Genomic DNA, 18090 nt, shown 5'->3' with positions numbered 1-18090 from the left:
TTGATCCGTGCTCTCAGCAATTCTGAGATCCACATCCCTCGTGGAGACTGTGCAACCCGAACCCCTGGCCACCGTGTACATTTGCAGCAGCATATGCTTTTCGGCGATCACCGAGGCTGTGCTTTGGGCTACTTGTAGTCCTGACCCCGAGCAGTGTTTCCACTGAAGATTACCAGCCTACATTCCACGAGTGTTCCGAGGGCTGGTATTTTGAGATTCAGCTCGAGATCCCTTCACGATCCCTGGTCCGTCGACCTGTGGGTCCCTGAGAAGGGAACTTTAACTTTCAGTGGGCTTTCCTGGTCGCTCCAAACGTGCCCTGACTCTCCATTGCTTGGGGAGTCCCCAGGACCTTGCTGGTCTTCACCAAAGCATCTTTTCTCTGACCGCGTGGGTTGCAGTTGCCTAGGCTTCTTGGTCTCCAATCCGGACACTGATCCCCCAGCACTCGACATACTTCGTGGGACAGCTCACTTGCGGATTTTGATCATCGGCGACGTCTCCTGGTCCCCGTAGCTGCAGAGTCAAGCTTCACCTCATCTCACCTGAAACACCCGACATTGGTGGGCATTCGTCTATCGTGCCCCTGGTCACTGTGAAGTGACCCAGACTCTGTCCCCTCTGCTTTCAGGTTCCTCTCAGCTCCGATCCAGGCTTGGATCACACCGGACGCTTCTCATCTTCCCGGCAGCAGCACTTCTTTGCAACACGCCATTGAAATCAATGAGCGTTTCCGACACCACTTGACCCCTATGCACCCGGCTCTCCTGGGATAGGTAACACGGGTACCTCAGTACTCTCAAGGGTGCTGGCCTTAACACCTTCTATGTTCCAAAGGGTTTGCTTAAAGTCCTCTCCTAAGTGTCCTTAATCTTTAAAATTCCAACCACGACTTTCCCATAGGATTGTACGGAGCTCGCGGCTGTGTTCTCACACTGCACGCGTCCCCCGTGGGTCCCCTGTGTAACTACCTTAGGTGGTTCCTTGGGGACTCAGCGATTCTACGTGCTCTAGGCACTGTGTCTAGTCAAGTCGTGGTTGTTATACCACTTTCTTAATATATGGTTTGGTCTCCCCCTGGAGCCCACTGTGTATTGTGCTATTTACTGTTGTTCTAGTGTTTTAATATTGTGTACCTTGTTCCCTAATCTCATAAAGAGGTTAGTAGAGAGTGTTTAGTAATAAATACATATATTTTATATATACCTTGTGTGGTTCTCCTTTCATTTGGTCATTCAGGAGGTTATAATATGGTAAACCAAGCTGCTTTACATTCCTTTGAGACTTGGCCTGAAGGCTGCTATCCATAGCTACCACTAGGATAGCTTTCAATAAAGGTTGTCTTTAACCTAATCATCAATAAGGGTCGTTTGGACTGGTGCAAGGTGCCCACTATAACTAGTGGACAGCATATACCAGGCCAACTTCTCACAGTAGGTCCACAAGAGTTCTTCCACTCCCACATACTTGAAGGATTATGTACAGTAATTCATTGTTTATGTTACGAGTTTTTCTTTTATGTTCATTGTTTTTTTTTTTATTATCCTTGCATGTAATTGTTATTACTTTACTCTGTTTTGTAAAGGAGGGAGATGTGTGGCATTCTAGGTTCCTGCTCCTGTTGCCAGGAGCTTCAGAATGCATGTGTGAGAAACAGTCAGTTGAAGCTGAGCCTCCTTTGTAACTGGATCGTTCCTGTGGATGGGATCCTTTCTTTCATATGAATAAACTCCTGTGTTGGAAACCTTAATCTGCGCAGAGCCTAATTCTTACACCCTGCCTTTGTAAGTAAGTCCTGCTGTAGGGGAGACTTAACTATACTGCATGCAGCGTCTGCAGGCATGGCACACAGGAGGTGTGCCATGTCGTGTCTTCGCTATTCTCTGAACCATGTCACATAGCCTGCAATGGCAGTTTGCAAGAGTGTGCTGAGCGGTCCCTTAGGGTGGCACAACACATGCCGCAGCCCTTAGGGACCCTCTTTAGTCTCCCTGCCCTAGGAACCAGGAATATAATTTACTAGGGACATATAGGGGGTGTTGAATGTATTACCAACTGGGGGAACAATTGTACAGGTTTAGGGAAAGATATCTAGTACTGGGGACCTGGATGGCAGGAACCCAGTACACTTCTGTCAAAAGTGCATCAAATACCAGGAAAAAATGGGGGTGACCATGTCAAAAAGGGGCACTTGCCTACAGATACACTACTATACCTGAAAGTCTCCTCAGCTCCAGACATCGTATGCCTTAAACTCTGCCTGCACCTGGAGGTCCTACATGTACCTAAAACTCAATCCAGCCAAGACAGAAATCCCGTTACTTGCCAAGAACAACAAGCAAAAAATAGTGCAAATCTGGCTCCTCAATGTGATGAACTATGATGGCTTTGAACCCCAACTTTCACCGAATGCCACGTCTCTTGTATACATCTTAAACAACAAATCTCACCCTCAAGAAATACATTGACAAAAAAAAAACACAAGATGACATGATCGCAGCTCTCTCTTCAACATAAAGAGAAATTGTTTCTTCCATAAAATGTCTACGGAACTGCTGTTCATGCACTTGTACTCACATCTAGTTGGTGCATCCTACATGCCACAGCACAACTCTACCAGGGCCGGAGAAAATATAATCACGTCACCCCCATCCTGATGGAACATCATTGGCTCCCCTTGTCGGCCTACACTATTTTCAAAACTAGCTGAATTATTTACAAAGAAACCATGATCAACACCATTGCTCATCTTGTAGATGAAGCTCACCATCAATTGTTGCTCTTGGCACACCCGTAGCCAAGCCACCATCAGACTGTAGACTATGAAGTAAAAAATGTTTTGTTTTTTTAAAAAAGCAGGGCTGCATGTCTTTTCCATCTATTCACACAGGATATGAAACAATATCTTCATATCCACAATGACTGCCCTAATGCTGCTCCAATTCAGGAAAGAGTTGAAGACATCTCTTTAAAGAACACTACATCACAGTGACAGGACAATGCAATAACCAGCAATTTCTCGTACCACTTGTTAACTGTATGTTTGCCATTGAACGTGTACTGCGCTCCCCTGCGTTTTTGAGTAGGTTTGCACTACACAAACATCACGTACATACTTCAGGATACCACATGAACCAAATTCTCCCCCCCCCCCCCCAAGAGGAACTTGCATGCTCCCACTCTTAAATTGGAGCTAGAGTGCTCCCAGTATCCAGTGCCAAAATCTCCCAATCAAATTGAGACCACTTCTATCCTGCTCCTACTTTTATGGTCTCATACAGGAGGTTGTTTGTCAGTGGTCTTGGTCGAATGGGAGCACAGAACAAGTAAAACTCATCGGATGGCAATTTCCCAAGCAACAAACGCAGATTTTGCATGGATCAGATTCTGAGAGCTGCTAGTGCAGTAATGCATAACTTAGGACCCGCTTTTAATGAAAAGCACAGGAGGTAACATTATTTACTTTGACACTTGTGAATTGATATTTGAGAAACCCAGCCCTTCGAGAAAGGGAGTACAGTGAAAAGACAAACTAATCAAAGGAGGGAATGCTAGAGACATACAGAGTCTTGACTGTTTGAGCAGGGAAGGATGGTGTCCGGGGGAACTGGTTGGTAAAACATGAGTCAGTACAGGGCTCTTATTCGCACTGGGACAACTCCATAGCTGGGTTCCATTGATAAGTGTAATGTGACAGTGCTATTTTTCAGAAGCTTTTTTGGGTAGCAACTGCAAGCACAAGCAATTTTCAACCACTTGGGGAAGAGAGAAAGCAGGAAAAAAGCAAACTAGGAGTTAACTAGAGGTCACTCAAGTATTGTTTCTAATGTGTTGAGCACTGGTGGGAATGGCGTCTGAGGCAAGGAAGGTTCCAAAAGGGGAAGCAGTGTGTACGGTGGTCTTTACAGGGCTGATATCATTAATGCCGTAGGGGATGAACATGTAAGGTAATTGTAGGAAGGTGGATATCTGACTATGGTTACCCCCAACTTTTTGCCTAGTGTCTAGCTGGTTTTTCGACTTAGTTGGCCTGAGATCCTGCCATTCAGGGTCTCAGGCTGTCTGCTCTCTCTTTAAAATGGACTCCATGTACCCTAGGTACATAACCAATTGGTAAGGATCACCTTATTGGACCCTGTACAGTGTACCCTAGGTACCCAGGGCATAGGTGTACCCTAGGCCTCCCAGGGGCTGCAGCATGTATTATGCCACCCCTGGTCTGGCCTTCCAATCAGACACAACTGGCTGATCACTCAGCTGGGGCAAGGTCGTGTAATCACCCCTTGCTTAGATATAGTATGCCTATATCTACCCTTATATATAGACACATGTGTACCTATCAGTCACTCCTATGGCAGGCCTTAACAATCCTGGAGGCAGAGTGCTTGGTAACATGTGAGATGGTGCTCTAGCATGAGCTGAGCCTGTCTGCAGCTTTCGGAACCTTGTCCTTATAGCTGTTCTATGATATAGCCTACCATATACTCTTAAAGTGCCTTATAATCTTAGACGGTTATGGTAACTATGGTTTGGCTTTATCAAAACATGTCGTGTAAGGTGTCTAACACTAGGGAATAATACCCCCATGCCATTTCTGGACATGAGAATATTATTCCCCCCTTCTAGAGGGAAAGACATGTTAAAATCATACTTCAACTGTTAGCCTCTGACCAAAGCCTCAGCATCACAAAATGGATGCTGCTGCCACGACACAAGTCTGACCTCCTGCAGCTGGGAGTGATCCCAGCCAGGGAGGCCTGGACAATAGGTTTCCTGCTTGGGGAGGTGCTAGCACCTCCCCAGACAGCCTTAAGTGTATTGGGGCAGGGTGGGCTGAAAGGAATGAGACATGCCTGGGGCACACAAGGTGTTCCTTGCATAGTCCAGTTCAAACCGGCGCTGGGGCACTCCAGCCCCAGCTCTGGCGCGAAACTGGACAAAGGGAAGTGGGTGTAACCACCCCCTCCCAGGTCCCACCCATAAGGCGTGACCTAGCAGGTATCCCAGCCCCCCAGATTAGTATAAGAGTGGGAGTTGGGCCTCAAGACTTTAGATTATCCTGAACCTGCAAAACTGAACAGAAACTCTGGACCTTCGACATTCGACGAAAGAAGAAGACTGAAGAATCTCCCTTGTAGCCAAGGAGTGGCTACCCTGTGCAAACAGGCACCATTAAGAGACTACCCTTTGCTTTGCGACCGTTCTACGAGGGACCGACTGCAGAGCCCGACCAGAGCCTTGACTTCCAGACTTCTCCGACCCTCATCCACATCTGCAGCAGAGCTGAGATCCGTGGAGGCGACGAGCGACGTGGGACCGGCTACCTGGGAAAAGTGGCTAGTAACTTACAGCGCAGCTTCTGAGGTACCCTCGAAGTTGTGCACCGGGGATTGAGAAGCCCCAACCCCAAGCACCATCTGCACCGAAGATCAGCCCCCCACACTCCACGAGTCCTGCGTGGGGCCCTTCAGCATTTTCCTGCTTGCCGCGTCTGTCCGGTTGCTTGCCCGCTGGCTAGTGGCCTCTGTGACGACGCACCCTGAAATCTTCTGCGCTGGTTTGGCTCCTCCAGACTGGCTCCCGCTTCTCTGCAAAGAAGAAGCACCCCAGACCTTCCTGGTCTGCACCAGAAGCAAGTCCTTTGTTCTTCGTGGGTTCCGCTTGCCAAGGCTTGGTGAGTCCTAGTCCAACTTCGACGCCGCCGACAGCAAGAGCCTTCGTGGGACAGCTCGCCTCCTGGTCGTCCTCGACGCTTCCTGGTCCTCCTGGCTGCAGCGACAAGCTTCACCTTCACCTGCAACTCTTCACGACATCGCCTGGTTCCTTCCTGGTTCCACGTGGTCACTGGCTAGTGACCTTGACTCTGTCCCTTCTGCTTGCAGGTTTCTTCTCTTCTTGATCCCAGCCTTGGGATCCACCGGACACTCTCCCCTGACTGCCTGTCAGCATCTTTCTTCAGGCATCCATAGGAGTCGACGACGAAAACGACGCATCTTCACCCCTATGCACCCACAGCCTGTGGGCTAGGTAACTTGGGTACTCCGGTGCTCATCAGGATAGTGACTATCCTAGTGTCTAGTTTTCAAGTCTCAACTTCCTAGCTACTCCGGAAGTGTCCTAAATCTACCGTTTTCTAAACTGTACTATTGCTATTGACTTTTACGCATTACGCGTGAGTGTTTCCACTCTGCACACGAATCCCGTGGGCCTCCCACTTCCTAACTAACGCTAGTGTAGTGTAGCCCCAGCGATTCCCTAGGCCTAGGCCTATTCTATTTCCGTGACAGTGGTTCTTATACCACTTACTTAGTATATGGTTTGCGTGGCCCCTAGGGCCTAACTGTATTACTTACCTGTGTGACTTACTGTATGCATTAATAAGGCTGTGTTGTACTTACCTCTAATCTCATAAAGAGTGCTGAGGGTTTGCTTAGAATAAATACACTTTATTTTATATATATATATCTGTTGTGGTGTCCTTTCATTTGGTATTCAAGGGATTATATATGGTATCACAGCTGGCTTCACATGCCATTCAGAGTTTAGCCTAAGACTGCTCTTGTCCATGCTACCACTAGGATAGCTGGTCTATAAGGTTGACTTTACAACCAATCACCATAAGGGTATTTGGACTGATATAAGGTGTACACTATAACTAGTGACATCATACATCAGGCCAACTTCTCACAGTAATACAACCAAAGGTTCATTCCTTTAGGTGGAGTTTTGTGATGAGTGGACATATAAATACAGGGTTAACTCTCAAGAGGTCAGAATGCATACCTTTTCCTTGACCCCTCGACCATCTCGAAATTGTGGAGGAAAGTTGCAGATGGCGGCCAGAGCCGCTGTGCAGATGGCCACTTGTCGCTCCCTTGATTCTTTCACGTTACTGCTATCATGACCTGCTGGGAGAGGTTACATGCTTAAGTACATCACAGTTTGTAACACTGAAACTTCTTAACCTTCTGCACTTTTGAGGAGAAGCATGTTCATGGCACAGGGCTGATGCCTACCCTGCAGGCTGATTACTACCAGCTATGACTGGTCAGCATCTAGGAAGGAGCCTCATCATTAACAAAAGCCCTTCAAAAGAGAGAGAGAAAGCGACAGAGAGAGTGAGGAAGAGAGAGAGAGAGACAATGAAGGAGAGAGATAAAATGCCTCCGGTGATGAAGAAGAAAGATAGCACAACGATACCAAAGCAGAACAGCACCTTAGCTTAACACTCCACAAGTTCTTTGACCCAACCTCAACCCCTCTTCACTAGTCCACCTTTAAATGTTAACCATTACTATGTCAATGATTCATCCACATCGAAAAAAAGATGTGTCACTAGCCTGAACTGGCAGTTCAGTCTGGACTGTTCCCATAAGGAACAGGGTCAAGACTGATTTGCAAATAGCTGGGTCTGAATTGGAGTGGCAAAGTGAGCTTAAAAAAGATGATGGATTCAACCCAGATCTCTGACTGGGGGTGAGTGTTTGAAAAGTGCCATCACTCATTCCATCATCTCCTTGTGTTTGCTTTGTTTCTCCAAGTTGGCAGGGTATGCCCAGACATGGGTCCCTTGCTCACTTTGCCACTGGGTTCAAGCTAGCCTGGCTGATGAGGGGTGTTACCCCAAAACCGGTCCCAGGTTGCTTGTTTCTGGGCCAGGGAAGACCTGGCTTGGCAGTTCGGGCTGGACTGTTCCCATAAGGAACAGGGTCAAGACTGATTTGCATATAGCTGGGTCTGAACTGGGGTGGCGAAGTGAGCTAAAGAATGATGATGGATTCAACCCAGATCCGTGATTGGGCGTGAGTGTCTGAAAGTTTAAGCGCTCCGTCCATCATCTACTTGTGTTTAACAATAATGCACCATCATAACCATCCAAACCCTATTATTAGTTTTTTGTTAGGCAGATTTCAGTACAGCAGACTAAATGGTACTACTGGGTGGAAGACCGCAACAAAATAATTTAGTGATGGATTCGTTCTGAAAAACAGAGCTGTCTCAAGGGATCCTCCATTGACTCACTGAATCTGCTATACTCTAAAGCAGGCCATACTCTGGAAAGCAGGCCTCTGGTCGTTATCTAAAGCCATGGTCTATGGTTTGAAAAGCAAGTAGATACCATGATCTTTCTTTTCAGATTCTACCAACCACTAATGTAATACACTGCTTCTCTAACTTGAGGCATGCTAAAAGGGAGAACATACGGATCGTACTGACAGACCCACCAATCATCTTTACCATTTACAGGCCCTCCACAGTGGGCAACAAACTTCACCTACTCAAGATAGCCAGACGTTTGGCAATCCTTTCCAATTCCATCCTAGCCTTCTGCCAACAAATTAATGCAGAGCTCAAAAAACTGCACTTGCAAATGAGACTTTTAGGAAATTGCCCCTCTCCTACCCTACCGACAAACAAGCAGCAATCATTCCAGAGACAGCTACTGCAAGGTTACATATATAGTGGTGCAACAAAAAATGTGAAAACAGAAAATTCTTCAAAAACTACAGAGCAAATCTGATGTAGAAGAAAACAATACAGTTAATAATGAAATTCAATGGATACTGGTAAAAAAATAAACTAGTCTTCCGAACTAAGCATATAGAAAACAGGCCCAGACTAAATACTAATCATCTTAAATTAAAACCCACTAATCAGCTTCGACTCTCTCAGTCCATATCCCTTAGCTATAAACTGCAAAAATACAGGGAACCAGGCAAGATGGACAAACACTACCAGGGAACACCTCTGCATCCTTAACCTATAGTTCCATGAAAATCACCTTAACTCTGGAAAGAAACTAGAAAATGTAACTACTTGGAGAGCATCCTAGCTAAACAAAACAACCAAAGTGGAGATGCTAGATGAATTTATTATCGCCATTGTATTATGCTCATCTATCTCTGGTATATGTTGTTTTGTTAGCTCCTCAGGCATTCGGAAGCTGCGTACATTCACATACAGTGCTATGCAAAATTAATTTAATAAACAAAAACATGAAACATTCTTTTATCGCTGTTTATCTGCAGTCATGGCTATTTGGCAATCCATTGATTATGATTACCGTTTCGCTAAAGGAGACAAGCCTCCATTTGGTTAAAGTCCCAGAACAAAAAAGGCCCAATTAATTTGTATTTTTTAAATTAACAGCAAAGCATCGATCCAGGGGGAAGTTATTACTGATGGCAGTACTAAAAACAATCACCGCATGTTACTACATTTTTTTATTAGTTTTGAGCTAAACAGTGGAAGGAGGTAGTGAAGATTAATATATGCCTGTACTAATAACTTACTTTCCTGCATATGCTATGGATATTAGGTCTCAATACAAACATCTCATTGTGACAAGGCTACCTTGGTAAATTAATTAGGATTGCTTGCACTATGAAAAGCCTTGGGGATAGGAGAAAGGACAAAGTGAGGAGGCTAGCATTATGTTATGTATTATTTCAACACAATAATATGAGAAATCCATAGATAATAAAGAAGTAAAACAAGGCTAGAATGGAGAAAATTGACAACTTCTTAATAATTAGTAATACTAAGTAATTATATGTGAATAGTGAAAACCAAACTGTGGTGGCAAAGTTACCAATATATGTACCGGCAACTGTTCAACACAATACACACTTTGGTGAAACGAAGATATAGGGATCTCAGATTGATTGCTTACTAATCTTTTCTTACAGTTATCCAAATGTAAATAGAACAGGGGAATGGAGTTAATTATGTAAAGATGGCACAGATTTAGTTTTGCCAAACGTTTGTAAGTGAAATTGTGAGAATAGATACCAGTCTTAGCGAATGGCAATAGACTTGCTACACTTCAGGCATTACAAGCACAACTATGCAGATTTTCAAAATGCAGAATGTTAGACCTGTCAGCCCTTTGGGTGGTCCCTCCTCATCATTATTTATTTTGTCCCACTTTTGCCTCAAACCCTGTTTGAATTTTTCCTTTTTGGGAACCACCAGACTTTTTCGTGTTGCTGCAGATGCAGGGAGCCATTTTAGCTACCCCTGAAACTTCTGTCTGAGGGCCTGGAGCACAAAATGGTGGCCACCTGTGACATCACCAGCATCCACTGGAACCTACCAGCACCTTCCAGAACATTCCAGGAGATTCCAGAACTCTGTGACCGTTGGAGGCGGTTTAGAATGTTGGGAGGTTAAGAGAGTGAGTTGGCAGTTGGAGCTGGCAGTTGGCACCTGACTGGTGAAGAGAGAGCAGCACAACAGTGAAGGAGGAAGGAGTGAAGCAGCAGGGGTGGAAACTTGTGCCTGGAGTGGGGTCCATAAACCCACCCTTGATACTTGTCCCTACTGATGGATCCCAGCCTATAGCCCTGTGTGGGAAGAAGACAGAAAAACTCATCCTAAGGACCTGAACAGCAGGAACAGGCCTTAGAAGCAGAAAGCAGCAAGATCCTGACCTGAGAACTGGTTTCCCTGGAGTCCGGCGTCGAGTAGCCTGAAGACCTGGAGCCCGAGGTGGAGAAGCGGCGCTGACTGAAGTAGCAGACGTCGTACCCGGAGCCGCCTGAGGTCGTGAGAGGGCGCCGACGGAGGTCGTGAGGAATACCAGAGGTCGAGGAGGAAGTGAACCGAGGTCGAGCGAGCGGCGTCATCGGAGGAGTGAAGTCCGCCCTCCGGAGTCGTCGGAGACCGAGGTAGAGGAGCACCGGAGGTCGGGAGTGAGGATCGCACTCCGGAGTCGCCCGGAGCCTGTGAGGAGGAGCACCGGAGGTCGGGGGTGAGGATCGCACCCCGGAGTCGCCGGAAGTCGACATCGAGGCCAGGCCGGCCGACGTCATCGGAGCCGAGAGCGCCATTGGACCGGAGCCGCCCGAAGTCGACATCGTGAAGAGACTGCCCGACGCCGTCGAATCGGAGGTCGAGATCGAACCGAGGCCACCGACATCGGACCGGAACCGCCTGCCGGCGTCGTCAAAGAACTGACATTGTGCCGAGGCCGCCGAGACCGAACCGGAACCGCCTCACGGCGTCGACACGACTCCAGCGGCGTCGGAACATCAGAAAAAGGGCAGTAAGTGGAGTAGAGGGCGCCTAAGGCCCTGTGGAGACCTGAGAGACTGCTCTAAGGGGCTAGGGAGGTGCTGAAACCCACCTGACTGTGCCTGGGGTGAACTGGGACTAACCTAGAGAGGTTGTGTGGAGAGAGAAAGCCAGGGCACTGGTATACCCCCCTTGGATCTACCTCAGATTAGGCCTCAGCCTTGTCCCAGCCAGGGAGTAGCCCCCCCTCAAGCCTTCCACAACCCTACAAGCTGTGCCTGGGCCATATCAGCCCGTAAGAATTGAAGTGTCATCTGATTATATGAGGGTTGCTGTATACTTTTAATTATTTATTGGGGATACTGTATTTATTGAGTTTTTACCTATTTATTGCTGCACTATATTTATAGGTCCACAGGACTTGTTGGTGTACAATATTTATTGGTACAGTATTTATTGCCTCAAAGTATTTAATTGTCTGTATATATTGCACTTGTATTTATGCCCTGTTATTTATGATCACCCCTATTTATTTCATCAAACAGCCAATATTTATTTGACCTGCACTAATTGAAACTTGTATATTGTGATTGACCTATTTATTTTTCCAATCAGCAACTAAGAGAAAAAGATAAAGAAAGAATATTTTCATAATTTTTACGGTGTAGAGTCGTTTTTGGAACGGATGCACGCATGGTTCTTGTATGGGTATATTGTATGCTTAGCACTGCGCCTGTTTCCTGACCACTCGAGCCAAGCTACCACAGTGTGTTCGGGGAGTCCACCACCACCCTGCGGAGTGGGAGTGGGCGTTTCCAACATAAATTGGTGTTCAGTGGTGGGATAGAGCTGTGCCTACGTATACTCAACAATAACTGTGGGTAGTCCATAGGCCTACACCGGGAGTTTTCTCAAAGCGGCCTTCCTAATTGTGGGTTTTTGTTTTTTCCAAATTTACTCTGGTGGTGGGAGGAGGTATTATTAAAGGTACCCCCCTGCATTGTTACTGCACAAAACCTGTCCTCTAACCTGAGTGGGCAAGATGGAGTTTGTACTAGAGAATCTAGAAACGTACACTGTGGCCCAACTCAGGGAGTTTTGCCAGCGGGAGGGGGTGTACTGTCCCCCAGGAGCAAAGAAGGGTGCACTCCAAACCAGCTTAAGGGCTTGGGGGGAGGCACGCCGAGAAAGCAAGGCTGAGAAGGAAGACAGGGATGGAGAGCCTGACCCCGAGGGGGCTGAGATGTACCAACCTGAGGTGGGGAACCTGTCAGCAGGGCCCAGGACACTTTCTAGGAAGGGCAGCACTGTCTCTAGCGGGGGCTTATCCAGCGTGGAGTTAGCAGATCGGAGAGAGAAAAGACAGCTCACATGGGATTTAGCAAAGCTGGAGAAGGAGAAGGAGGAACAGAGGTTGGCTCATGAGACGGAGAAAGAGAGGATGGCTCATGAGATAAGACTGAAAGAGATAGAGCTTCAGATCCTAAGAATTGGAGCACCAACTGTTCCTAATGGTGGCAGCCAAATCCAAGAGTCCACCAGGGAACCCAAACCTTACCTGCCAAAGGACATAGTAGCTAGCTATGGGGCGGGTGACGACATCGCCAAGTGGCTAGCAGCCTATGAGGTCTCGTTGAGGGCCCATGGGGTTCCAGTGAAGTACTGGGGAGGGGGATTGTATAAGTACATGCCTCCAGCTGGTAGGGATGCTTTATTGGCCCTCGAAGAGGATGAGCAGACCCACTACCCCACCATGAAACTGGCGCTCATCAGAAAGTTTGGACTAACACCTGAAAAGTACAGACAGAAGTTCAGGGGTAGTCACAAGCTGGGCACACAGAATTGGGTGGACTTCCTGGACTATGCAAAGAAGGCACTGGAAGGTTGGATTCAGGGCAGTGAAGTAAGGAACTACGAGGAGCTGTTTGACCTAGTACTGAAGGAACACCTACTCGAGAAATGTTTCCCTGAACTGCGGCAACACCTGGTGGATAGCAAGCTGACCAGCCCCCGGAAGCTTGCTGAGGAGGCGGACATTTGGGCTAGTACCCGGGTGTCCACAAGGGGGACTGGAGGGGATACTCAAAAGGCCGGACAGGGCGCCCCCCAGAAGAAAGAAGGAGGGGAAAAGAAAAAGGAGTTCTCCAAATGCCCCCAAAATAACTTCTAAGGGAAGGGAGTGGGCGGGTGTCACTTTAGTGTCCCTGGGAGAACGGGAGATGGTTCCTAAGATCCAGGTGCCCGCAAATACCGCAAAGTATGGGCAGTGGATCACCATCAACGGCCAAAGAGGGGAGGCTCTGAGAGACACAGGAGCCAGTATGACTATGGTGCGTAGCCAACTGGTGTCTCCAGAGCAGGTAATTCCCGATGTACTCCACCCAGCCGCGATGGCTGACGGCAGAACAGGTCACTATCCAGTGGCCGAGGTTCCCTTTGAATGGGGGGGGGGGGGTTGCAGGTTCACTTCGAGTTGCCGTAAGCCCTGCCGTGCCAGTCGATTGTCTGCTGGGCAATGACATGGAGCACAACGCTTGGAAGGAGGTGGAATACCGGACTCACACCGAGATGCTGGGTACACCTGACTGGGCCTGTGTTAGCACAAGGTCCGAGACTACCCGAAGAGGGAGTTCATTCCGGCTGGAGCCTGGAACAAAGGCCCAGCCAGCTGCCAGTCAAGGGAAGAACCGAGGACAGGAGGAGCCTGCCTCGGCGTCTCCACCCCGTAGGACGGATAGGCCACCGGAGGTGGTGGACCAGGAGTCTGCGGAGGGGGACGTTACCAACCTGGAGGACCTACCCATCCCGGCCGAGTGGCACGTGGAGGGAGGCCCGTCCAGGGAGGAATTCTGCCAGAGGGAGTGCCCTACCCTTGAGGGGCTGAGGCGACAGGCCGAAGCCCAGGCAGCAGGGAACGTTGAAGGGAACTACAGTGTTTACTGGGAGGATGGCCTCCTCTACAGTGAACCCAAGGCACCCCTACATGGATCGTCACGAGCCTTGGTAGTTCCTCAACGTTATCGAGCCTTCCTTTTAGAGTTGGCTCACGAGATACCATTGGCAGGACACCTGGGGCAAGACAAGACCTTCGCCCGTCTTGTCCCACACTTTTATTGGCCTCAGATGAAAGTGTCGTCCGATACCTACTGCCGGACATGTGTGTCTTGCCAAGCCAGTGGGAAAACAGGGGTGAAGCTGAAAGCTCCCCTGGAACCACTCCCTGTCGTTAGCACCCCCTTTGAAAGGGTGGGCATCGACATTGTGGGTCCATTAGATCCACCAACTACAGCTGGTCACAGGTTTATCCTGGTTCTGGTGGATCATGCCACACGGTACCCAGAGGCAATACCTCTGAGGACCATAACAGCACCTGTTGTGGCTAGGGCCCTGATGGGAATCTTTACCCGAGTGGGTTTTCCCAAGGAAGTTGTGTCCGACAGGGGGACCAACTTCATGTCAGCATATATGCGGGCAATGTGGAAGGAGTGTGGAGTGACCTACCGGTTCACAACTCCTTACCACCCCCAGACCAATGGTCTAGTGGAAAGGTTTAACAAAACCTTAAAAGGCATGATCAGAAGTCTGCCTGAAAGCCTGCGGAGGAAATGGGACGTCCTCCTACCCTGTTTACTTTTTTCCTACAGGGAAGTGCCACAGAAGGGAGTGGGCTTCAGCCCCTTCGAGCTTCTGTATGGGCACCCTGTACGTGGACCTCTTAACCTGGTGAGAGACGGATGGGAAAGAACTCCCAGAAAGCTCCCCCAGGATGTGGTGAGCTACATGCTGGCCTTCCGGAGCCAAATGGCTAAGTTGTGGAAGCAAGCTTCTGACAACTTGGAAGCCAGCCAAGCAGTAATGAAGGCGTGGTATGACCACAACGCTCACCCGGTGGAGTTGGAGCCTGGCCAGAAGGTGTGGGTGATCGAACCAGGAGAGCTTAGTGCCCTCCAGGATCGCTGGTCAGGACCCTTTGAGGTGTTGGAGAAGAAGGGTAAGGCTACCTACTTGGTGGACCTGAAGACCCCTCGTCAGCCCCTGCGGGTGCTGCATGCCAACCGCCTCAAACCCCACCAGGAGAGGCCCGAAGTCATCTTGATGATGGTGACTGACGGAGGAGAGGACGTGGAAAGCGAGCCTCTCCCTGATCTGTTTGCGTCTCAGGAAAAGGATGGGTCGGTGGAGGGAGTGATTCTCTCCCCATCTCTAACTCCTGAACAGCAGGAGGACTGTCGCCAGGCCCTGGGGCAGTACTCTGCGTTGTTCTCCCTTGTCCCGGGTAGGACTCACCTGTGCGTCCATGACGTGGACACAGGAGACAGCCCACCTGTGAAGTCCAAGATCTACCGGATGTCAGACAAGGTGAAGGCCAGCATTCATAGTGAAGTCACTAAGATGCTGGAGCTAGGAGTGATTGAACCTTCTAGCAGCCCCTGGTCCAGTCCGGTGGTGTTAGTACCGAAAGCTGCACCACCGGGTGCCCAACCAGAACTGAGGTTCTGTGTGGACTACCGGGGACTGAATTCAGTGACAAAGACTGATGCACATCCGATCCCTAGGGCGGATGAATTAATTGACCGGCTGGGAGCTGCCCAATATCTAAGTACCTTTGACCTTACTTCGGGGTACTGGCAGATCTCTTTGACTGATGGAGCAAGGGAAAGGTCAGCCTTCTCCACGCCCAATGGCCACTACCAGTTCTGTGTGATGCCCTTTGGGCTCAAGAACGCACCTGCCACGTTTCAGCGCCTGGTAAACCAGATCCTCACCGGAATGGAGAGTTTCTCTGCTGCTTATCTGGATGACATAGCCGTCTTCAGTAACAGCTGGGAGGATCACTTGCGTCACCTGCAAGCTGTTCTCCAGGCCCTGAGACAAGCTGGATTGACGATCAAGGCCAGCAAGTGCCAGATCGGGCAGGGGTCGGTAGTGTACCTTGGACACTTGGTGGGTAGGGGAACGGTGCAACCCCTCCAGGCGAAGATCGAGGCCATCATGGCCTGGGAACCCCCCAAGACACAGACTGAGGTCCGAGCATTTTTGGGCCTCACGGGATACTATCGCCGCTTCGTGAAGGGGTACGGTACCATCGTAGCCCCTCTCACGGAGCTCACGTCCAAGAAACAACCTCGACGGGTAGTCTGGACGGAGGCTTGTCAGCAAGCCTTTGAGAGATTGAAGAAAGCCATGTGCGAGGCCCCGGTCTTAAGGGCCCCAGACTTTCCCAAGGAGTTCATTGTCCAGACAGATGCATCAGAACATGGCATTGGGGCAGTGTTATCGCAACTCAACGAAGAGGGTCTGGATCAACCCGTGGTCTTCCTATCCCGGAGACTACTTCCCAGGGAACAGAAGTGGAGTGCAATAGAGCGTGAAGCCTTTGCAGTGGTATGGGCTCTGAAGAAGTTGCGGCCATACCTGTTTGGCTCGCACTTCCTAGTTCAGACCGACCACAGACCCCTTCGTTGGCTGATGCAAATGAAGGGGGAGAATCCCAAGTTGTTGAGGTGGTCTATTTCCCTACAGGGGATGGACTTTCAGGTGGAACATCGGCCTGGAGTGGACCACGCCAATGCAGACGGTCTCTCAAGGTATTTCCGCCTTAGTGATGAGAACTCCCAAGGGGTTGGGTAGCTCTCCCCACTTTCAGCTGGGGGGGACGCGTGTTAGACCTGTCAGCCCTTTGGGTGGTCCCTCCTCATCATTATTTATTTTGTCCCACTTTTGCCTCAAACCCTGTTTGAATTTTTCCTTTTTGGGAACCACCAGACTTTTTCGTGTTGCTGCAGATGCAGGGAGCCATTTTAGCTACCCCTGAAACTTCTGTCTGAGGGCCTGGAGCACAAAATGGTGGCCACCTGTGACATCACCAGCATCCACTGGAACCTACCAGCACCTTCCAGAACATTCCAGGAGATTCCAGAACTCTGTGACCGTTGGAGGCGGTTTAGAATGTTGGGAGGTTAAGAGAGTGAGTTGGCAGTTGGAGCTGGCAGTTGGCACCTGACTGGTGAAGAGAGAGCAGCACAACAGTGAAGGAGGAAGGAGTGAAGCAGCAGGGGTGGAAACTTGTGCCTGGAGTGGGGTCCATAAACCCACCCTTGATACTTGTCCCTACTGATGGATCCCAGCCTATAGCCCTGTGTGGGAAGAAGACAGAAAAACTCATCCTAAGGACCTGAACAGCAGGAACAGGCCTTAGAAGCAGAAAGCAGCAAGATCCTGACCTGAGAACTGGTTTCCCTGGAGTCCGGCGTCGAGTAGCCTGAAGACCTGGAGCCCGAGGTGGAGAAGCGGCGCTGACTGAAGTAGCAGACGTCGTACCCGGAGCCGCCTGAGGTCGTGAGAGGGCGCCGACGGAGGTCGTGAGGAATACCAGAGGTCGAGGAGGAAGTGAACCGAGGTCGAGCGAGCGGCGTCATCGGAGGAGTGAAGTCCGCCCTCCGGAGTCGTCGGAGACCGAGGTAGAGGAGCACCGGAGGTCGGGAGTGAGGATCGCACTCCGGAGTCGCCCGGAGCCTGTGAGGAGGAGCACCGGAGGTCGGGGGTGAGGATCGCACCCCGGAGTCGCCGGAAGTCGACATCGAGGCCAGGCCGGCCGACGTCATCGGAGCCGAGAGCGCCATCGGACCGGAGCCGCCCGAAGTCGACATCGTGAAGAGACTGCCCGACGCCGTCGAATCGGAGGTCGAGATCGAACCGAGGCCACCGACATCGGACCGGAACCGCCTGCCGGCGTCGTCAAAGAACTGACATTGTGCCGAGGCCGCCGAGACCGAACCGGAACCGCCTCACGGCGTCGACACGACTCCAGCGGCGTCGGAACATCAGAAAAAGGGCAGTAAGTGGAGTAGAGGGCGCCTAAGGCCCTGTGGAGACCTGAGAGACTGCTCTAAGGGGCTAGGGAGGTGCTGAAACCCACCTGACTGTGCCTGGGGTGAACTGGGACTAACCTAGAGAGGTTGTGTGGAGAGAGAAAGCCAGGGCACTGGTATACCCCCCTTGGATCTACCTCAGATTAGGCCTCAGCCTTGTCCCAGCCAGGGAGTAGCCCCCCCTCAAGCCTTCCACAACCCT

At 49.8% G+C, this 18090-nt stretch overlaps 1 protein-coding gene across 4 annotated transcripts in view; it reads right to left on the bottom strand.

Moving 5' to 3' along the window:
* Positions 1–18090, bottom strand: part of STK36 (serine/threonine kinase 36) — a 290182-nt gene that overhangs the window by 156228 nt on the left and 115864 nt on the right. For 2 of the 4 annotated variants that reach the window (XM_085618423.1, XM_085618425.1), the window contains exon 15: positions 6784–6908. In XM_085618423.1, coding sequence (XP_085474549.1) covers positions 6784–6908 — 125 coding nt within the window. The remainder of the gene's footprint in view (positions 1–6783; positions 6909–18090) is intronic. The other 2 variants (XM_085618424.1, XM_085618426.1) reach the window with 1 other exon arrangement.

The sequence above is a fragment of the Triturus cristatus genome, chromosome 7 (assembly GCF_964204655.1).
Source record: "Triturus cristatus chromosome 7, aTriCri1.1, whole genome shotgun sequence".
Classification (NCBI taxonomy): Eukaryota; Metazoa; Chordata; class Amphibia; order Caudata; family Salamandridae; genus Triturus; species Triturus cristatus.
The sequence above is the reverse complement of the archived record's forward strand: the minus strand, read 5'-3'. Positions and strand labels throughout refer to the sequence as shown.